General features: G+C 49.0%; 1 protein-coding gene across 4 annotated transcripts in view; it reads left to right on the forward strand.

Annotated features, from left to right (window-relative positions):
• The first annotated feature begins 2,607 nt into the window (after positions 1-2,607).
• Positions 2,608-23,156, forward strand: part of CAMKK2 (calcium/calmodulin dependent protein kinase kinase 2) — a 47,799-nt gene continuing 27,250 nt past the window's right edge. For all 4 annotated transcript variants that reach the window (XM_047827339.1, XM_047827341.1, XM_047827340.1 and 1 more), the window contains exons 1-4: positions 2,608-2,755; positions 17,649-18,142; positions 22,210-22,257; positions 22,941-22,994. In XM_047827339.1, coding sequence (XP_047683295.1) covers positions 17,690-18,142; positions 22,210-22,257; positions 22,941-22,994 — 555 coding nt within the window. In that variant the 5' untranslated portion in view covers positions 2,608-2,755; positions 17,649-17,689. The remainder of the gene's footprint in view (positions 2,756-17,648; positions 18,143-22,209; positions 22,258-22,940; positions 22,995-23,156) is intronic.

Below are 23,156 nucleotides of genomic sequence, written 5' to 3' on the forward strand. Positions count from 1 at the left end.
TTCACACACGTAATTGTATTTAAACTGAACCTGTGAACTAGGTTTGTTATCTCCCTTTGACAGCTGATGAAACCGAAATCCCTTGTCTAAGACCATAGACCTGGTAACTAGCAAAGCTGGGATTTGAGCTACATCTGTTTTGACTCCAAAGTCACTGCTTTCAACCACAATGCTAAAGGTAAACAAATGTTTCAGATGCGGTACTCATCTGTCCTCCAGGAATTTATAGCTCTCTTGGCAAGTCTGAACCCATTAGTGAAAAGGAAGGAATAGAGACAACCTGGTGGCCGAGCATCCATTACGTGGTATAGTCCTTGCCACAGGAGGTCAGAGAGGGGAGAGATCAAGGAGGGCCTGGGTCATAACATTTCAGGAACTTCTTGCAGAAAGTAGTGGATCTTGGGCTAGAGTTTGGATTTGAATGGGCACTTTCTTGCCTATCTCACATAACTGGCTTTTTGCTTTATACAGCTGTATGTATATCTAAGTTTCTGCCTGTTAGTTATAGTGTTCTAATAAGACATAGATGATTTAGTAACATGATATAAACATACATAATTGTATATTTTAACCAGTAGCAGGTACAGACATCAACCAATATCTATTTTGGTTTCTTTAGTAAAGCAGGGGTTGCCAAGCTATTGCTCACATGGGTCAAATCTGACATGTCGCCTGTTTTTAGAAGTCCTGCTAGCTGAGATTGGTTGAAACATTTTTAAATGGTTGAAGAGAAATCAAAACAATAATATTTTGTGACATGGGAAAATGAAATACAATTTAACTTTGAGTGTCTGTAAATAAGAGTTTTATTGGAACACAGCCACACCCATTCATTTATTTTTGTCCATGGCTGCTAGAATGGCAGAGTGAGAAGTTGTCACAGAGACCACATGGCCTGAAAGCCAAAAATATTTACTATCTGGCCCTTTACAAAAAAAGTTTGCTGACCCCTGACATAGAGTCAGATATGTTCAAAATGCTCCCTAATACATATTTTGGGGGAGAATATAGCAAACTATAGAAAAATAAAGAACTATGCATCCACCACTCAGAACTGACTTAACATTTTACCATTTGCTTCAAATACATTCATAAGTGAAAGGCACAAAACCGTCTGGGTTGCTTGTCTCTATTCTCTGTCCCTACTCCCATCTTTGTAGCAGATTGTCATGAATTTAATTTACAGCCAATCCCTATTAACCTTTTTAAAAAACACTTATGTGTAAGCATGTGTCCATGAACAAGATAGACTATGTGGGGGTTTTAAATACAAACTGTACATCATACTGTATTCTGCAACTTGCTCCTTTACACAGCATTCTGGTTTGGGGATCTTCCCATATGTGTGCAAATAGATGTAATGTACTCCTTTGAACTATTGACAGTATCCCATCAAACGGCCATAACACGTTTTGTTTACCCATTCCCCTGATGAACAGTTAGGAAGGCTATTTCCGGGTTTTCACTATTACCACAAAAGCATGAGACCTGGTGAATATCAGAAAGGGTGTACGTCTTATCCAAAAGCTCTGAATTGTCTATGAGGGCTCCTGTAGCATGGAAATACCAGAGGACCTCAACAGAAATCCACCCAGTTGACAAGAGGACTTTGAACCTTTAATTACTTTGGCCTTTGACTCCCCTCTGGACTTGATTCCCTTTTGGCTTCTTGGCAGGGTCAGGGAAGACATCCCTTGGGTAACTTTTGGTTCAGGACTGGGTTTCAAAACCATCTAAGGCCGGCAGGTCAGGTAACCCTTGAGGTCTTCTCTCTCCCTCCCCCTGCAGTGCTGTTTAGTCCCAGATGGGGGACTAAACACACTCTTAAGGCTCCAGCAAAGTACGGCACCCAAAGGGGTAGACTGTGAAGAATATGATGTATCTCACAAAAAGCATCTAAGTAGTTTTGGGGGAAAGCTAGAACTTCATTGGGTTTGGAGTAGTTTGGTACATCCGGTGGAGTGGGGGTGGGAAAGGAACAGTGTTCCCCAGCCTTTAGGGCAGGCCCCGAGCGGTGGTCAGTGGAGAGGCGGGTGAGGAAGGGGGTTCCCCGAATGAGCGGTGACCCGAATCAGGCCGCATCCACCTCCCGGCAGCTGGTGCAGAGGCAGCAGCCCCGGGACGGAAGCCAGGCCGCGAGGCGGGACCCTGGGTGTCCCGCGGGCTTGGGGAACTTTCCACGACTCAGCCGCCGCCCTGCAGTCCCCGCGTCTGGCCAAACAATGCGAGCGCTGCCCGCGCGTCCGGCCTGCCCTAGGGTGCCGCAGCCGCCGCGGAGAGAACGGGCGTAGGGGCGCGCCGCGGACGGGGGCAAAGTTGCCGCGCAGCCTCTCGCGCTCGGACGCCCGGCAGGTCTCTCCCCTCCTCGCGGGTCCGCGGCCTCCTTCCACCGCTCCCGGCCCCGCCTCACTTCCCCTCGCCGCCGCCTCCTCCCCTTTCTTCTCCTTCTCCCCCCCCGCCAGCCTTGCCGCTACTTTCGTCTCAGCCGGCTCCCACCTCCCCGCCCTCACCCGAGCGGGGCCGAGCCGGCGGGGGCGCGCCGAGGGCGGCTCCGCGCCCGGGTTTCCAGCGGCCGCGGCCAATCCCCGCGCAGCCCGCGGCGGCGTCGCGCTCCAGCCGGGACCGGGCGGCTCCTCCCGTCCCCGCCCCCTGCGCGCCCGCCGGGGCCGCGGAGTGGAGCGCGTGGCCGCGCCGAGACCAGCGGAGCCGAGCCGGGGGCGCAGAGCGCGGGAGGCGGCGGCGGCGCGGAGCCCAGGTGAGCTGACGGGAGCGGGGCCGCGGGTCGGGGCCGCAGCGCCGCAGTCCCGGACGCCCTCGCCTCCTAGGGGCTGGGGGCCGCTGCCGGGATTGCAGACAAAGCCCAGAGGCCGGCCCCAGGTTCCCTCCACCGAAAGGACCCCACGTGCGCCGCCCCACGCCCCGCCACGTGGGGGGACCCGGTCCCCCGGCGCCCCTTCCCCCCGCGTCCTCGGGGCGCCCGGAGCCTCGGGGTAGCCTCCTCGGCTGGGCCGCGCCCGGCCGGGGGTGGCAGGGGCGGTCCCGGAGTTTGGAACCCGTGTATCACCCGCGGCCGGGGCCGTCAAGGATCTTGGAGGCGGCCTAGGCCCACCCCCTCGCGTTTGACAGGTGGGGAAAGCTACAGAGCGCAGGAGAGCAGAGGGCCGACGGACTTTGAGCACCCCACCCCCGCACCCCGCTTGTCTTGGGGGCAAGCCCAGGCCCTGGTAGGTTGGACACCAGGCGGCAGGACCCTGGATCAGCAGTTGCGGGGCCTGGGGACCTTTGCCTCTCTTAGTCGGCCCTTTGCCTCCGCCCTCCGGAACCGCGCTGGCTCGGTCCTTTTGACCTAAATTTACCTCGGGACCGCAGCACTCAGTGAGTGCAGAGAGGTGCCTTCACCGGCACCCTCTGCTTGACTCCTGGGGACGCGGGGAATCTGGGCCCAGCCCCGCTTAGCATTGGGTCTTGGTTCCTGGAGCTCTTGCAGGCTCCCCCCACTCTCTGCACTGCCCAGTTTGGGAAGCGGGGTGTTTTCACAGCTCTGCCAGCCGCTCTGCTGCTTGCACTTGGCGCTGAGGAGGTTGCACCTTATCCCCTCCTGTCTCCCGCAGAAGGTTGGTCGGAGAGGGATGGCATCCGTGTGGCGGGGAGCTCAGAGAGGGCTCGCTGGCCTGGCGTGGGACTTCTAGTGTCCACTTCCTTAGGGGCAACTTTTATCTTCCTCACTCTGGGAGTCCCCACAGCCCTAGAGATAGAAACTTCACATGCCCTAGAGTGGTACTGTCGTTTACCACATCCCCTCCCCTGGCTCTGCCCCCACGGGGTGAGGGAAGAGAGAGTTCTCCATCCCCATAGGCTCCCTTGTTCTCAGGGGGAGGTAGGGCAACCTGGGGAGGGCTTTGGGGACGTTAGCCCCCCTCCTCTCAAACCACCCCACAGAAACATGCAATTTAAGAATTAACTGGGTGCATGCTATGCAAATACAGCTTCATGGTGAGCCTTCAAATCTCCTTCCAGATTGCTCATCATAAACCCTTCTGACATAGGAAAACAGCTACTGGTAGTGAGAGCACAGTGTATTTTTGTAATAAAAAGTAATAGCCATCATTTGATGAGTCCCTAAATACTGTGCTGTGTGTTACATGCATCCTCTCATTTCCTACCAACATCCTAGAGGAAGAAATTTTTTATTCCCATTGTAGAGATGAGGAGATTGAGGGTGGAAACAATCCTGCAGCATTGCTGGGAGTTAGCCTCATTTTATAGAGGGGTCAGAGGGGTTAAGTAACTGGCCCTGGGGGTCACACAGCCAACCCGGGTATGTCAGGCCCTAGAGCCCGCTCGTTTTAGAGCAGAGTCCCTTGCAGAGTCCCCCAGCTTTTTGAGAGGCCCAGAATTGTTTACTAAACCAGTCTATGTGGACACAGATCTAAGCAGGCATGGTGCTGACTGGGCTTGCCCTTGCTCCCAAGTTGTGAGTGGGCCAGAAGCCAAACATATTCCTAATACCTTTGTTCCCATCGGGGTGGTCCTACCTTCCTGGCAAGAGTTTGGAAAAGTGTCTGGTGACTTTGGTTGTCAAAATGATGCTGAGCACTTCTGGCTTTGGTAGGTGGGAGCCAGGGATTCAAAATGTCAGGCAAGCAGGCCAGATCCATGCCAGGCGTAAAGAATTGTCCTGCCCTGAATGCCAGGAGCATCCCTGTTGAGAATCACCAGGAGGAATAAGTGTGGTGGCAATGAAGGAAGCAGATGGCAATGGAGGTTCTGGTGAAATCTCTTCTGGCTGGTATGAATCCAGGAGGCTCCCAGAAAGAGGTGTCCTTTGTGCTCAGCCTTGAGGGATGGGCTTAAAAACAAACAAACAAAAAAAACCAGATTGGATGGGAGTTGGAGGGGAGGGATCTCACCTAGCAGAGGGAACTTTCTGCAGTAACCCAGAGTTCTCTCCTTGAGAATGTTAACTTGGAAGCAAGATGGGCTACAAGGTGGGGAGACAGTACTCTCAGGAAGGGATGGACTGGGTGGGGCAGGCCAGGCCTATTTTGGCTCAGATTTTAACATGGGTGACAGAGTCGTCCTCACCCCATCATGAACCCATTTAATGGAAGGGCTCAGAGAGGCGAAATACTGTAACTTGGTTAGGGTCACTTAGAACCTTCCTCTCCCCGGCGGGCTGCCTCCCAGTGGCTATGGGAAGCAGAGAGCTCCCATATCCTTTCCCAATCCTGGAGACTTGGGACAAATGCTGTTTCAGATTTTCCTTTGGGTCAGAGGGCCTTGTGTTGCTATTTTCCCCTAGATGTTTTGCTTTTCCAGTTAGCTCCTCCCCCTTGGGTTACAGGCCCCGGGTGTGGGGTTCAGGCATGCCTGGCTCCACGGTGCTGCAACGGCCTTCTCCCTCATTTCTGGTCTTCTTTCCTGGAAGTTAAGGAAATTGCGTCTCTGTTTTGGAATGGCCTTTTTTTCTTTCAGGCTGTGCTTGTCGCCTTCTTGGCCTGTTAATAACAGGAGACCTTTTGTGTCTGGCTTCTTTTTCGTGGAACATAATGTTTTCAAGGTTCATCCATGCTGTAGACTCTGTCAGTGCTTCCTTTCTATGGCTGAGTAATATTCCCTTGTATGGATAGACCCCATTTTGTTTATCCTTTCATCGGTTGGTGGATATTTGGGTTGTTTCCAACACAAGGGTTTCTTAAGGCCACTTTGTGCGTTCCTCTGCCTTCTCAGCCCCCAATTAATAAACCTCTGGGCATAAGACATTATTGTGTCTCTCTGTTTGCAGGAAGAGGGTCATGGAAGGAAGGGTTTCTGAAATCAGTTGGGGAACAGCTTCCTGGAATAGGGTTTTCAGAACTCCCTGCGTCTCGCTCGCCCCCCTCCACAAGAACCCTGCTTCCTCCCAAAGCTCAGTGCCTCCAGGGTCAGTGCACAGGTGTGACACATGTGATCTTAAGGGAGAGTGTGGATTTCATTCAGTTCCATTCTCTTCAGTCGAGATGATTTGTTAAATGTAGGTCCCCATGTCATCTTATCGGTATGTATTTTGTGAGACTTTTTCTAGGTAAGGGAATCCACAAAGCAGAGAAAGCCTCACCAGACAGATGGAGCCCTAACCCTGTGGCCGGGCATGGAGTCAGCTCAGTCTCCCGACAGCTTGGCCAGAAATGCCCACCACGGAAATTGGAAATCTAGCAAAAACCAAGCTGGGAGGAAGCCCAGAAAAGACTAGCCCCTCAGCCCTTCCCTGTTTGATAGCTGAGTAGGAGTGCAAAGAGGAGGAGAGGACACTGTCTTTTTGGGGGTTAACTGTGAGCTGGCTTTCACACAGAAGATGGACACCATAGCTACCCTCTAGCTAGGTCACAGCGGCTCCATTTTACAGATGAGAAAATCAAGGCCCAAGCCCCTGGGATCTGTATAGTTTCCTGACATACCTTTTAATATAATATGCTGGCGGATGATGCCCATTTTCTTATGGAATGGAATCCCCCTTTTCCAGGAGGGTATGGTTTTGCTCTCTGAAAAAATAAGGTTTTAAGTGATTATTTTTTCTTTCTTCCCTGATTGGATCCCTTCCTCAACACAACCCAAATCTGGCATATTTCAAAGGAGGTGGGTGCCGTTGCTCCTCTGAAGATCTCTGGCTCCAGCATTCCTTGCTGGGGATGTTAGTGACCAAAACGGGGAAGGAGTGATTTCAGGCGTCAGTGTTTTCCATTTCTGTCGTGTTGGTAGTGGTGCTGCTGAACTTTTTTCTTCAATTATGAAACATGTTAAGCATAGAGAAAAGCCAAGTTTTGTTTTGTTTTGTGTTTTTGACTGCCTCGTGTTTTTGGAAGGCTGGATGGAAACAGGGCAGAGCAGGGCGCCGCGTTTCACTTAGCGCTGGCTCTGGAACTTTGATGATATTTTACTGAACTGAACCTACACTTTTGGGGGAGGGGGGTTGGTGACAAGCCCTGTCCTCGGAGCTGAGGGGCGCTGGGACTTGGTCCCTGTCCCCAGAGAACTCCCAGGTGAGTGATCTGTGAACTCTCTGGGAGTGCTTTGGAAAAGATAAATAATTCTAGCATTTTCCCTTTTGAAAAGGAGAGCAAGAAAATTCCAAGAGTCTGTTGTACCCCCACCCCCACCCCATCCTGAAAGCTGCTGAGCAACTATTTTTATGTTGTCTCTTTTTATCCTGTTGGCTTCTGTAAATAGTTGAGAGATGGCAGTTGCAGAGATAAAAATGCTAATTCCAACCTGGAGAGGAGAGAGGATGGTCCCCCAAGAAAATGCCCCCTCATCCCTCCCCAGGCCAAGGCCTTGCCCCTCTGCCTACAAGGGCATGAGGTAGAAGGTGAGTGGATGGGGGAAGGGGCATCATGGGTGGTGCTAGAGATAAGCTTCGGCTAGAGTAGTTTAAATGGAGAACTAGTGGTTTGGGTGGGGGCAGGATGTGGAAGAAAGAACACCTCCCTCATGGGTTTTTAAAGGTGCATTGGGATTGTGCCTTTGAGGCTTCTGATGGAAAGAGAGTTTATTTAGATTCATCCCAGACAATTCCCCTGTCTTCTGTGTCCAGGTGTGGGTCCCTCAGAGGCAGAGCCAGCTCCCAGCCCCTCCTTGCCCCTACTAGCTGGGGTTGCTTTGTGCTGGAGGCTGTGGAGGGAGGGAACTAGATTTAGCATCACCTCCAAACAGCAGGGAAGAGGGAGGGAGGGAGGAGCCCTGTGGGTGGGCAAGGCAGGGGTGCTTGTGGGTTCTGAGCTGGCCCCTTCTATCTCCTGCTTGCCAAGCTGCAGAATGTTGGAGTCCAGGTCTTTTTCTTTTCATTACAAACTGAAATTCCAGTTGTTTCCCTGTCTCTTCCTTTGGTTCAGTGAAAGATGCAGTAGGAGAGGAGGAAAGAAGTAAATGGCTCCCACCTCCCTTTGCCAAATACCCCCAACACCCACTCCACACTCACCCACCCAGTCGCCTTTCCTGGCTCTTCAAGGTGGGGACCACCAGTGTGCACCTGGCTGTGTGATCCCAGCCACTCTCCACGACACTCTCTTATCCACCAATCAGTAGCCTCAAAGGAAGACACCTGGGCTTCTTGCTCTGTAAGCATCCTGGCCCCCAGGGCACATGGGGCTGCAGGGGTCAGGACTCCTGGTTTTCTAGCCCTGGAGACCTGCTGGGCTGCCTCGTGGAGGTCGCCTCACCTCCCTGGGTCCAAGGGACTCCATCTGCAGCCCTTCACGCTGATGATGAAAGCCTTGGGAGTATGCACAAATTGTTTTGACATACGTAAGCAAGGACGCAAAGTTGTATGCACACTTTAATTTACATCTTGCAAAAAGTGATGTATGTGGACAAGAGTTAGAGGAGAAGATGAAAAGAATAAAGTTAGCATGGTGGGATTAGAGATAAAAATTTTTGTTTTAATATAAATTCAGGCCAGTTGAGGGGCTTGAACTTGCTGGCCGTAGAATGCTTTCTTGGCAATAGCCTCAGTATAGGGAGCATTTGCTGTGTGCAGGAGAAGGGATGTGCACTTGATCACCATGCCCCATCTCTCCAGGAGCCTCTGGTTTCACACCTGTGCTTTCCCAAAGCACTGTTTGATTGTGGGCAAGTCACTTGGACTCTGCCTCAGTTTCCTCACCAGTGAAATAAGCATGATACCTTGACATGACTCCTAATGTTGTTATGACAGTTAGATGACATGATACATGCAAAGTGCTTAGAATAGTGCCTGCCACTTGGCAAGCACTACAGGTGGCTGGCTCCCATCTAAAGCTGCCATGGCTGCTGCTACAGTGATACATTTCTTGTACTGAAGGTGCTGGTCACTTTCTTTCCTTTGCTCTGTCCTATTTATCGGCCCTTCCTTTCCCCATCCTTGATTTTTTTATTTAAGGTTAGAGAGAGAAAAAAAAGACTTTGGAAGTTCTGGTTTCTGCCTGACTGTCAAGGTGAAGGCTATCTGGGTTACCAGGGAACCTGCAGCTGCCTGGTGGTTTGGCCTGGTTAAGAGCCTTAAGGCGTAGGCAACTGTTGATCTGTCAAGAAGCTTAGTGGGGAAGCTTTTCTGTCAATCAGCTCTGGGTTGTCTATCAGTCAAGACCCTTGGTTGTAAGTGACAGAAGACCAATCACAAACTAACAAGCAAAAATAGGTATTGGCTCATGTAGTTAAAAGCTTCTGGTATCTATGGACTTCAGGCATGGCTGGATCCAGGTACCCATACAATGTCTCCAGCTTCAGTTCTTCTCTGTCACCTCTCTTCTCTCTCTGTTGACTTTATTCTAAGCCAAGGTTCTCCCCAGCCCCTGATAACTCTAGAAATCCATCCTTCTTGTTCCAAGTACCATAGAAAGAGACATTTGCAATACTTCTGCCAAACCCTAGAATAAGACTTGGTAGTCTGACTTAAGTCACACACCTACTCTTGAATCAAATCACTTGACCAGAGAAATTCACGCCTGATTGAGCAGACTTAAGTTATATGGGAACCCCTGAAGTTGATGGTGCAGACAGCTACATGGAATCACCTTTCACAAGAAAGAGTGGTTTCCCAGATGTAAATCAGGCTGCTGCTATAAACTAAAGGAACATAGATAGATTCAAGGCTAAGTAAAGAAAACTTCTGAGCAGACTTGGGATGAGTGATACAAGCAACGGCCTCTAGCCAATATTTACTATATTTACTAGCCAATATTTACTGAGTGCCAACAGTGTTCTGGAAAGTTCTAGGTCCTAGAGTTGAGGAGTAAACAAGAAAGGCAAAGCCTTGGCACTTAGAAGTTAAGTCAGGTTGCTGTCTCCATTCCCAAATCCTATGCATTTCTTTTCTGATCACCCTAAGACCCCATGTCTTTGTACCCCTCTTGAGCAGGTGGAGGTTTTGGAAGTCAGAGGAATGGGCTGTCTGCTCCCCTTTGTTAGAGATTTTGCTCAGCCTGGACTTTATTCAGGATGCAACATGTGGACATTGCAGGGCTGTACTTGCAATTTTTAGCCCCTTCTTGAAAAACTCAGACCAATTTTAGCTTTTCCTGGAACCACTGCTTAACTTTGGGCAAATCAGTAAATCTTTCTGGACGTTCATTTTCTCATTGGTGAAATGAAATGGTTGGAGCAGGTGACCACCGACGTGTGCCCTAATTTAGCGCTGTCATCTGATGCATCTCCAAGCAAGGCCTGTAGGGGTGAGATGTGGAAAAGGGGGAGGGGGCGTGTGACAGGCACTCAGCCTGTCCTGGGTGTTGAGGAGGCAAGGGGAAGTGGTGAGGACTGACCTTATCTCCTGTCCAAAGCTGCAGTGGGTTGTTGCCAGGAGAGAATATGGACCCAGTGCTATCAGAATGTCCAGTACTTTAAGAGACTCTGGAAATTATGACTTTTATCTGAAATGTGCCGGCTTTGAAATGTTGACATCTCATTCAAATAGTTTTAGACACAGGGTAGACCAAGCAAAATAGGTTGGTGGCCAGATGTCACCCGAGAGTCACCATTTGCCACCTCTTTGCTCTAAGGACTGTGATGGGCACCGGGTCTGTGCACGCTAACACCAGCATTATCCTTCCTGCCGTCTGCCAAGGGAGGGCCTTTGTCTTCTGGGGAGACAGTTTTAGTGCTTCCAAACTAAGGAGTGCTGAGGGAGATACATTGCTAAGAGTTGGTGTCACCGAATTGATAAGACTGTTTGGCTGGGCCAAGGCCCGAATCTGGAATATTCTTGCTGGCATCAAACCTTAGCGCTGTGTTGGCCAGTCCAGCTGAGCCTCCCAGGTCTCGCGCTCGTGCGTTGGGAAACTCTTCTGAATCCGTGGCCTCTGAGGCAGTGGGCTTCCCTGGGTAGGTGGGAGCTGCCTTAGTTGGCTAGGGCTGCTATGAGGGAGGATACAGCCTGGGGGGCTTCAAGAGCAGAACTGCATTGTGTCACAGTTCTGGAGGGCAGAAGTCCTAGATCAAGGTGCCGGGAGGGAGAATCTGTTCCATGTCTCTCTCTGGTGGCTTGCTGGTGATCTTTGGCCTTCCTTGGCTTGAACATGCGTCCGCCTTCATGTTCTCATGGGGTTCTCCCCTGTGTGGCCCTAGGTCCAAATTCTCCCCTTTTTATAAGGACACTGGTTATATTCGAGTAGGACCCACCCTAGTGACCTCATTTTAACTTGATAACCTTTGTGAAGACCCTGTCTCCAAATTAAGTTACATTCTGAGGTCCTGGGGTTAGAAGTCCAGCATATCTTTTTCGAGGGGCACAGTTCAGTCTATAACAGGTGCCTAATGGGGTCCCTGTGACCTTGCCCTGGGCTGCCCTTTGTGTTCTCCATCAGCTTCCTATAAAGTTCTTGTCTCCAGCCCCTCCAGCTTCCTTTCCAGAGCCCCTGCACACACTCGCACTCACACTCATGCTCACACCGGCCTCCAGTTCCAGGAGGGGTGGGGTGGTGTTTCTGTTCCTCAGCCCTCCCACGCCTTTACTGCCTTGGGGACTTCTCAGAGCTCACTCCTCCTGGAGCAAGTTCCTGCCCCCTCACCACCTACTCACCCTGTGGGTCTCAGCCTAAATACAATTTCACCAAGCAAGGCCTTCCTTGACCCGCCCCCCATTCTGATCTGTTCTCTTTTGTCTTGGTTTCTCCCCGCTTGTACTTATACAGTCGTTTGTGCTTTTAAGAAATCACATGTTTTGTTTATCCACCGCATAGTAGGTCCTCAGTAATTACTTGAAAGAACAAATGGGTGAGTGAATTTCCTTTAGGACCTCCCTGAGCCTCAGCTTCCCCACGTAAGAGAGGAGGTGGCTGGCCAAGCCTGTTATCTCAGGGAGGACATCATTGCTGGCTTTGGCCAAGGCATCCTTACAGCTATTTGGGGCCCCCATGTTGTCCCATGGTGCCCGGAACCGTGTAGGCTGTTCTCAGGTTGGGGCACACGTCCCTGGCACACTGGCTACTTGCTATCCCGGGCTCTGTGGTGGCTCTGTATTTGGTGAGCAGGCGCAGGTTGGAAACGACCCCCAGGAAATGAGAGCACGCTTCCAAGAGGCCAGGGCCACTGGGCTTCCTGGCAGAGGAAGCAGTGCTTCCCTTCACCCTGGCCCGGAGCCTGGTCCATCTGCTTCGGGAAGGGGCTGGTGGCTCTGAGTCACCCCGTGAGAGGTGGGGGAGCTTGCCACCGCCAGCCCTGGGGAGATGGGGAGGCCTTCGAGGGCAGGGAGAGAGGACCCAGGTTTGGGGCCGGAGGCTCCAGGGAGAGGACTCTTAGCATTTAGTCAAACCCAAGGAGCTTTGCGGAAAGGTCCTCTTATTCTGCTCCCCCCCCCACCCCCAAATACCTTGCTTAGCAGTTCCTCCCTGGCAGAGAGCCTGGGGGGATCAAATGAACCAGGCTGAGCCCTGCTTGGTGCAAGGTAAATGCTCAGTTGGATGTTAGCTATTGCTGTTGTTATGCAAACCATTGTCTTTGTATGATTTTTTTCTCCTGGGCAGAGTGTTTTTTTTTTTTTTTTTTTTTAAGTTTATTTATTTATTTTGAGAGAGAAAGAGAGAGCACAAGCAGGTGAGGGGGGCAGAGAGGAGCGAAAGAATCCCAAGCAGTCTCTGCACCGTCAGCAAAGAGCCCGAGGCAGGGCTCTATCTAACTCACAAACTGTGAGATCGTGACCTGAGCTGAAATCAAGAGTGGGTTGCTTAACCGAGTGAGGCACCCAGGCTCTGCTGCCCTGGGCAGAGTGTTGATAGGTTTCATCAGATCCTTATAGAGCCTGTGCCCTTGTAGAATCTGTGTCCCCAAAGCTGGGCAGAGCCAGACTCTGTAGGGGTCAGTGGTAGAAAATGACCCTCCTCTGGGTGAATGACCGGCTTGCTTATCAGGCCTTGCTGCAGACGGGGTGGGGGTGGGCAGGCTCCAGGTGGCCTCCAGGCCCTGAGGTCTGGGCTCTCCTTCCTGAGACCCAGACACACCTGCCCCTGCAGCACAGAGGCCCCCATCTCCATCTCAGCTGGAGCATTTCTCCTCTCCCGCCTCCTCCAGACCTCAAGGGCCAAGGCCCTGGCCAGACGCCAGTTTGTCAAGGAGACTGATTAAAAGCAGCTTTGCTGGGGGCAGATGGCTTGGTGTCCTTGGCCTGAAGTGAAGATCGATAAGCAATTGTTTTTCTCTTGGCAAGAAAAAAATTCTCCATTAACTTTCTTAGGTGCTGCCAGACCAGTTTTCTTTTCAGGAACGCTGCAGTCCTATCAGAGGTGGTTCTGGGAGGGAAGACAGGTCACTGGTGCTGCTCTGCTCCCCTGCCCTGGGAGGTCTGTGGAACCCATACAAGAGCAGGCTGGCTCAATTGGACGTCAGTAGCTCTTAGGAACATTCTGGAACACGGCTGGCAAAACCCAGCCTAGTAGGCATTCAATAGGTAATTGAAAGAATAGCTTTTTGAGCACTTAACCAGGTACCAGACATGATACTGAGTGCTAGCTATTTAATCCTCATGACTAATGGGTTACCTCCCATTTTATAGATAAGAAAACTGAGGCTGAGGTGGGGCTAAGTCATTTGTGTGTAGTGAGCCCAGGCAGTTGAACTTCAAAGGCCCTGCTTTTCTTTTCCTGGGGAATACTCAACATAGCAAGCTGGACCGCAGAGAACCTTGAACTTGTGTTGGATTCTTTCACTGATAGGGAAGCCATGGCAGGAACACAGTTAATGGTTTCTTTCTCAGACACAGTAAGGATGGGATAGAAGAACAGGAGTGGGACCAGCTGCCCCCTCCCCCTGCCTCAGCCCTCAAGGTTTATTATCCCAACTCCTATCATGGTCACAGCTGTCCTCTTTTAAGAATTCATCTCAGAAGAGTTACTATTTGTCCATGGTACCCAGTGGAAAGTTAGTCCTTCCCACCCTGTCCCCTTGCTTCTGCAAACTAGTCATTTTCTCTTGAGGCCACTGTTAACCGTTTTCGTATATACCTTTCCAGAAATATGCTGTTGCATATATAGTGATTTTCACACGTATGGCCTTTTTCCTGTTACGTCAAAATAGCAGCATACTAATGCTGTGGTTTTTTTTTTTTCCGTGTAACAGTGTGTCATGGAGCTAATTCATATTAGGCTGTGTAGAGTTACCTCTTTTAATTAAAAAACACTTTTTTAATGTTTATTTTTGAGAGAGAGAGATAGACAAAGTGTGAGTTGGGGAGGGGCAGAGAGAGAGGGAGACACAGAACCAAAGCAGGCTGCAGGCTCTGAGCTGTCAGCATAGAGCCCGATGAGGGGCTTGAACTCACGAACCGTGAGATTATGACCTGAGTCAAAGTTGATGCTTAACCGACTGAGCCACCCAGGTGCCCCAAGAGTCACCTCTTGTAAAATAAACTCATGTTTTCTCTGGGGATACATGTACCTCATCTTTTTTACTCAGTCCCCTGTGGATGGTCATTTCAAATCATACTGCCACAAGAAATCACTTTTTACATGTGTGAGGTTGTCTGTAGGGTAAATACTCAGGTGAGGAATTGCTAAGTCCAAGGTATATTCATTTGGAGTTTTGTTAGATATTGGTGAATTTCCATTTTTTTTTTTTTTTGTTTATTGTTTATTTTTGAGAGAGTGAGAGAGGGAGTGAGAGGGAGCGAGCTTGGGGGGGGAGGGGCAGAGGGGAGGAGGACAGTGGATCCAAAGTGGGCCCCACGCTGACGGCAGGGAGCCTGATGCGATGCGGGGCTCAAACTCCCGAACCCGTGAGATCCTGACCTGAGCCGAAGTTGGATGCTTAACCTACTGAGCCACCCAGGTGCCCTAGTGAATTTCCTTTCATAAGGGTGCCCAATTCATACTCTCTGTAGCCTCACCAAAATAGTGCTATTATTACATTTTTGGTCTTTGCCAATCTGATAGATGGAAAAAGTAGTAATTCCTTATAGTTTTATTATTAAAAATTTTCTTAATTTTGGTAAAATATACATAAAATAAAAATTTACCATTTTAACCATTGTTAGGTGTACAATTCAGTGGCATTAATTACATTCACAGTGTTGAGAGACCATCGCCACTATCTATTTCCAGAACTTTTTCATCACTCCAAACCGAGGCTCTGTACCCCTTAAACAATGACTCCCTGTTCCCCTTTTCCCAGTTCCTGGTAACCTTTATTTTCTGTCTGTATGATTTTGTCTATTTTAGGTACCTCATATAATTGCAGTCATAGAGTATTTGTCTTTTAATATTTGGCGTGTTTCACTTAGCATGTTTTCAGAGTTCACCCATAGGATAGCATGTGTCAGAACTTAATTCCTTTTTACGGCCGAATCATATTCCATTTTATGGATAGAACACATTCTGTTTACCCATTCACAGTAGATGGACACTTGGGTTGTTTCCACCCTTTGACTATTGTGAACAGTGCTGTCATAAGCAAGAGTATATATGTATCTGTTTGGATCCCTGGTCTTAATTCTTCTGGGTATATACCTGGGAGAGGAATTGCTGGATCATATGATAATTCTACAATTAACGTTTTGAGGACCCATCAAACCATTTCATTGTAGTTTAAATTTGCACTTCTCTTACTATAACTAAGGCTGAGCATCTTGTCATATGATGGGTTTCTTGGTTGATCTTTTACCGTGAACTTTGTGTTCATAAATTGTACCTGTGTCTGGGCTGGGCCACTGCAGTGATTTTGTTAATGCTTTTCCCGTTGGTCTTTCCCCTGCTCCACAGGGGTAGGGACCCCATCTGCTTGCATTACTGTCCAGATTGCCTGACACAGAAGCTGTTCCATAAATACTTCTTACAGGACTATCGTAAGAGGGCAAGTGGCATTTTTCAGCCTCTCATCCACCTCCTCCGCTCCCATCTACACCCTCCTCTCTATCCCCTCACTGCCACCCACTGTCATCAAGAGATAGCCTTTCATTCATTCATACAATTTCTCTGCTCAGCACCACTGTTTGCCTGACATCTTCGTGATATGGGTGATCGATATGGAGAGCCACCACCATGAGCATCTGCGGATGTACTCCCTGAATTCTAGTGGCACCTGTGACATTTGTCCAGCAGAATTTGTCAAACACATGAACCAAAGGTTAATATTCTGTCCCGGAGACAGAAGGAATTGACAGTCTAAGGAAGTGTCAACTTTTTTTGTTCACATAATATGAACTTAACCATTTAAAAATGAACACTTCAGTGGTACTTAGAACGTTGACAGTGTTGTACAGGTACCACCTCTGTTTACTTCCAGATCGTGTTCAGCGCCCCAGGAGACCCTATACCCATTTGCAGTCACTCCCGTGCTCCCCAGTACCTCCTCAGTCATAGGCAATCACTAATCTACTTTCTGTTTCTATGGATTTACCTATTCTAGAAATTTCAAATAAAGAGGATTGTATGTATGTGACCTTTGGGGTCTGGCTTCCTTCACTTAGCATGATGTTGTCGAGGTTCATCTAGACTGTAACATGTATGAGTATTTCATTCCTTTTATGGCTGAATCATATTCCATTGTGTGGATAGACCACATCCTGGTTATCCATTCATCTGTTGATGGGCATGTGGTTGTTTTCCCTGTTTGGCTATCACGAATAGAGCTATTTGAGTATTTACCTAGAAACAGAATTGCTGGGTCATTGTGGTAAATGTTTAGTTTTGTGAGGAACCACCAAGCTATTTGGTGTTCTTTTTTTTTTTTTTTTTTTTTTAAACACCCATCGTGGGGCTTGAACTCACAACCTGGAGATCAAGAGGAGATCACTGAACCAGCCAGGCACCCTGATCCTAATCTTTTGACTTCATGTTTGCCTTCTGCCTGGCAGGCACCAAGTAGCAGCTGAACTAAGACAACATTAGATAATAGATACGTTGAGCCTGGCTCCTCAGACAACATGAGCTGCCTGGCCCACTCTCTGGGGTGCCTTTCCTTCCTCTGATGTGACCTCTGACCCCTGCTCTTCAGTTGGCCCGAGGCCAGTCCAGACTGGACTGCTGTGCCAGTGGGTTTTGCTTAAACAAATCCCTTTCTTTCTCTCAAGCCTCAGTTTCCCCATTTACAAAATGGGACTGTAATAGCAAACCTAGGGTGCTTTTGAGATTATGCAGGTGTGCTGAAGGTGTTTTGTAAACTGTAAAGTGCTGTCTGAATCATTGCCATTGTGAAGTCATACAGCCTAGACATGGTCACGAGGAAGTGTTTTATTTGGCTGGTCCAGCATTTAAAAATATTTGAAATAATTGCTAATTAAAAAAAAAAATCAAGAGACCTCACCTGATGTGTAGGTTCAGAGCTTCTCTATCATCATCATCATCATCATCATCATCATCATCATCAAAAAATGGTGGTGGTGAGGGGGGGGTGGTGGGTACTGGCAATTCTAGACCCAGATCCAGTTTAGCAACAATTGGCTTGAGTTGAAAGTAGCTGCCAGCTCTGTAGGGCACATGCGTCCTCTGTGTTGGGGTTTTCTCCTACTTTGTTCCTCCAGGAAGGGTTTGGGATTCTTATGTGTGCGAGGAGGACCTTTTCAAATAAGGAAATGTGGAGTGTGCTCCTCTGTTTAGACTCAGAGATCACATCGCATCATGTTTTGCGAGACGTCTTGAGGATGTCAGCTAGAGGCAGGAACAGACCCCCCAGCGGGGCCGCAGGGGTGCTGACCCTTCCTCTCTCTGCAGGTGGCGCTGCCGCCGGATGGGAGTGCCCGGGCCCGCACACCATGTCATCATGCGTCTCTAGCCAGCCCAGCAGCGACCGGGCCGCCCTCCAGGATGAGCTGGGGGGCGGGGGCAGCAGCGGCAGCGAAGGCCAGAAGCCCTGTGAGGCCCTGCAGGGCCTCTCGTCCCTGAGCATCCGCCTGGGCATGGAGTCCTTCATCGTGGTCACCGAGTGTGAGCCGGGCTGCGCGGTGGACCGCGGCCTGGCCCGGGACCGGCCCCTGGAGGCCGATGGCCAAGAGGTACCCCTCCATGCCTCCGCCTCCGGGTCCCAGGTCCGGCCCCAGCTCTGCGGTCGCAAGCTCTCTCTGCAGGAGCGGTCCCAGCTGGACGCGAATGGACGCTGCGTCCACCCGGCCCTGTCCCACTCGCCCGTGGGCTCCCCGCAGTCGTCGCCGAGGCTGCCCCGGCGGCCCACGGTGGAGTCCCACCACGTCTCCATCACTGGCATGCAGGTGTGTGAGCCGGCCCAGCCGATGGGGGGCCTCTGTTAGGTGGGGCTCCCCTAGAACACTGATTTGAGAGGTGACCCCCCCTCCCCGTGGAGACCCAGGTGGGGGTAGGAATGAGAGTAGAAGAGAAGGGGGTCAAGAAAGGGTGCATGATGGAGTTGGTTGCCACCATGGGCAACTGGGCTTCCATCTCTGGGGGACCCTGTTAGTGTAGAAAATTCTGTACCTCAGAATTTCTGTATCCTGTTTGAGGGCCAAGGGAGCCGGACTTTTTACACCAGCTCTTGGTGAGAGCTGCTGGGGGCCAGGTGACCTGCCCTGAGAGTGGGCAGAGCAGTGGGGCCACAGAGAGCCTCTAGGGGAGACGGAGGTGCTGGTGGCTGGGAGTTGTGCGGGAGATGGGGGTGGGTGAGAGACCTCACGGCCTAGCAGCAGGGCACCAGGCAGGCGCTGGGCACTGTGTGTGCATGTCTCTTCTGATTCATACGAAAACTTCTGGGAGTTAGAACTGAGTCCCACTAGGGCTCATCTGGCCCTGTGTGATCTGCTCCTGCTCCTCCTCCCCTCGCCACCCCCCCCCCCCACCACCTTTCTGCTGCGGACTCACAAGGCTCCGTCCACACTGCCTTCTTAGATTCCTCAGGTGTCCACACTCATTCCCTCTGTTAGGCCTTTACCCCTACTGTCCTCTCTGCTTGGAACCTCCCCGCTCTTTGCAGGGTCATCTGCCTCTGACAGCCAAGTTTCAACTCAGATGTCTCCTCCTCTGAAGGGCCTCTCTGACCACCCTCTGTAAGCAGCCTCAGCCTGCCACCCCTCCCTGCCCTGTCACCCTATTGACATAGCACTCAACACCATCTGATTGTTTGTGTGTCTGTTGAATTGTTTTTGGCCTGTCTCCCCAGCTAGAATGTAAGCTCAGAAGGAACAGTCCCATCCACTGTCATGTTTCCCAGCACCTAGCACAGAACCTGACACATAGTAGGAGCACAAAAATATTTGTTGAAGAAATGATTGAATTTAGTTGGGAGAAGTGTGGACATTGAGAATAGCTTCCTAAAGGGGCTGATACTGAACTATATTTTTGGGGCTAGGTAGGACTTTCATAATTGGAGATGGGTACACACAGAGAATTCACTGTAGGGGGGATGCACAGCATGAGCAGAGGCCCAGAGGTAGAAGACAGGATGTGGGGGAGAGGGCAGTCAGGGGTTCAGCTAGCTGAAGAATGGGGCCCATGTGTGGAGCACCGTGGCAACAGGGCTAGACAGAGAATTTGGCTTTATTTCAGTTAGAATTGAATCAGCTTAGAGAAACAGAGACCTGCCCCCCTTCACAACAGTGGCTTTAACACAATAGGGCTTGTTTATCATGTAAACTAAATCTGGAGGAGTGGGGACCAGTGTGGTGATTCTGTTGTCCTTAAAACCTTACTGCTGTGACTGTAGCCCTCACAGCTCCATTCCAGACAAGAAGAAGGAGCAGAGAAGAGGAAAAGGCATTTGCCTCCTAAGTCTGTCCTTTTTCTTGGAAGCTCTGCCCAACACTTCTGCCTGCCTCCTACTGGCTGTGTGGCCACCCCTAGCTGTAAGAAAGGCTGGAAAATGTAATTTTCCATCCTGGGCCATTGCCACTAAGCTATCCATTTATAAGGAAGAAAGAGGAGACTGGTATTTGGTGGGCAACTAGGCGACTCTGCCAAGGTCAGAGGAGTGGAGTCAGAACTTGACCTTGGAAGCATCAGGAACTGATATGATCAGAGTGGAATCTAGGAAGAGGAATTCAGCAATATGTAGGGCTTGGATTAGGGGGCAGTGAGACCCCTTAGGACATCTCTGCAGGGCCCCACTTCTGCTGGTCACATCCCTTCAGGACTCAGGGGGATGAAATCAACACTGGAGAGAAACAGTGCAACCAACGTAGTGAAGGGAGGGTTCTGTGAGCCGTGGAACACTATCCAGCAGATGAAAAGATGCAGGTCTGTGTGTACAGTCTGCCCTGGAACTGTCTCCAGTGATGTTGAGTGAGAAAAGAGGTTGAGAAGTGATTTAGTGTGACATCATTTTTGCCTCCCCAAAGCCCTATCCCAAAACAATGCTCTGTGTTTTCAACAGGTGCACGTATGTGTGCATTTACATAGAAAAAGGCCTGGAAGTTTATACACCAAACTGACATCAAGGTTTGGGGAAAGGGTTAGAATTGGGGTGGCGGTGGGGTTCAAGGGAAGTGTTGGGCTTATCGGTAACACTTGAAGTTTTATTTTCTATTGTGTTTCTTTTCCCATTTTTACGTCTTTTTTCACTTTACATTTCCCCCTAACTATATTGAGCTGTAACTGAAGTAAAACAAACCACATATTTCACGTGTACAATATGATCAGTTTTGATATATGCATATGTCTCTAAAAACATCACCCCAGTCAAGATCACAGACATTTCCAGCACACCCGACAACACATCCCTCCCTGCTCTTCCCCTTTCCTAGGTCACCACTGACCTACTTTTTATCATCATAGATTAGTTTGCAAGTTCAAGAATTTTCTGTAAGTGGAATCATTTAGTATGCACTCTTTTTTTTTTTGGCTTCGCTTGTTTGATGGCATAACAATTTTGAGATTTGTCTTTATTACTGCATGCTTCCTTTTTATTGCTGCCTAGCATTCCATTGTCTGCAATGGACCACTTTTTGTTTATCCAGTTACCTGTCAGTGGACTTTTGGGTTGTTTGCAGTATTTGACTATTACCAATAAAGCTGTTTCAAACATTTGTATGCAAGTCTGCACAGACACAAGTTTTCACATCTCTTGGATAAAGTTAGGAGCAGAATGGCTATGTCGTAGAGGAGGTGTTTGTTAAGAAACTACCCACTTGCTTTCCAAAGAGGCTGCACCATTTTAACTTCCTACTAGCAGTGTATAAAGGTTCTCCATGCCCTACATTCTGACAACATTTGGTATGGTCAGTCTTGGAGTTTAGCCAATCTAATGGGTATGGTGTTAATTTACATTTCCCCAGTGAGTCATGATGTTAAGCCTCTTCTTTTTTTTTGAGTGTCTTTTCATGTGCTTACTGATCATTTGTACATCTTCTTTGGAGAACTGTCTTTTCAAGTCTTTTGCCCATTTTTTTTATTTTTTAATTAAAATTTTTTTAATGTTTATGAAAAGCATTTTAATGTTTTTAATGTTTATTTGAGAGAGAGAGATAGAGACAGAGCATGAACAGGGGAGGGGCAGAGAGAGAGGGAGACACAGAATCCGAAGCAGGCTCCAGGCTCCGAGCTGTCAGCACAGAGCCCAACATGGGGCTAGAATTCCCAAACAGCAAGATCATGGTCTGAGCTGAAGTCAGCCGCCCAACCGACTGAGTCACGCAGGCACCCCATGCCCATTTTTAAATTAGGGTGTTGTTATTAATGAGTTTTTTGTGCTTTTTGTACAAAAATAATCTTTGAGAAATTTTGTTAAGAAACCATTCTCTGCCCACAGTCACTCGGATTTTCTCCACTTGTGTTACTTTGTTTATATTGGACAACATAGTCCTTATATAGGATTACTTGTTTAATTTAAAATCAACGTTTTAGGAACACCTCTTTAAAAATGTGTATTAAAAGAGTACATACTGTATGATCACATTTTTTTAAATATATATTTTTTAACATTTATTCATTTTTGAGACACCGAGAGAGACAGAGGTTGAGTGACAGAGGGGGCAGAGAGAGAAGGAGACACAGAATCTGAAACAGGCTCCAGGCTCTGAGCTGTCAGCACAGTGCCCAATGCGGGGCTCGAACTCATGGACTGCGAGATCATGACCTGAGCCAAAGTCAGACCCTTAACCGACTGAGCCACTCAGGCTCCCCGTATTTTTTACAATGTACAAAATCTGTGTTGTTAAAGGTCAGGATAGTGGTCACCCTGGAGACGGGCCAGTGTCTGAGAGATGCTTCAGGGGGTCGGGAATATTCTCTTTCTTGATTTGGGTCCTGGTTCATGTGTTTGTTTTGTGAAAAACGTATCTAGCTGCAAACTTACAATTCATATTCTGTGTGTTTCTACTTAACATTGCAGGATTGTGTACAGCTGAATCAGTACACACTGAAGGATGAAATTGGAAAGGTAAATATCCGAGGAGCCAGGCTGGTTTTCTGCATCTACCAAGGATGTCTCAGATACGGTGGAGGGAACCTGCTGGAGCTGGGAGCGGGAACGAGTCCTTGGAGGCAAAGTTGTGGGGGAGGGTTTTGTCATCACTGGTCCATCTGGTTTATTTTCTTTTTACATCAAAATATTAATGTGTTTCTACAGAAGCCCAGACAGCTTTAAGGGAATAACATATCACCAACATTAGTGGTGGTGTTTTTTTCTCCCTGAGGTACTCTCGCATCTATTTTTGCTTTTATTTCAGCCAATGGGCAGTGTTATTGCAGGGGTCAAAAACTCAAATATCAATAGAAAGCAAGTGAGTAATATAAATGAACAAAGCCTGCTAGGTGTAATGTATTAGGGAGTGGAGAGGACTATGGCAAACTGTTGACATGTGGAGGTGATTATGGGTCCATATGGCCAGATCTTCTGATTTTTTTCAAAAGAAGCTGAGAATCTAGATTTTTATATCTGATCTTTTTGGTTTTAAATGTTGGCAACTCACTCAAACTTTCTAAAAACTGCAGATGCAACAAAATGTAATTACATAGCAGATTTGGTAAATTGGCTGCCGGTTTGCAGCCCCTGTATTAGGGTCCTCATTTTGCAGATCATAACTTCTGGATAGTATGTCATGGGCATCTCCCTTTATCCAGGGCTCCTATGGCGTGGTCAAGTTGGCCTACAATGAAAATGACAATACCTATTATGTAAGTATCCACATTCCCCTCCCCATCCCTGTCCTCGTCCAAAGCAAAACCCTCCTTTCCAGAATTCAGCTTCCTGAAAGATTTTCTTCGCTATTGTCTCATTTTATCCTTAGGTTGTTTCATTTTGTGCCTTAGGAAGGAAGTGATGTTCCCATTATACAG

This window comes from Prionailurus viverrinus, chromosome D3 (genome assembly GCF_022837055.1).
Source record: "Prionailurus viverrinus isolate Anna chromosome D3, UM_Priviv_1.0, whole genome shotgun sequence".
Lineage (NCBI taxonomy): Eukaryota > Metazoa > Chordata > Mammalia > Carnivora > Felidae > Prionailurus > Prionailurus viverrinus.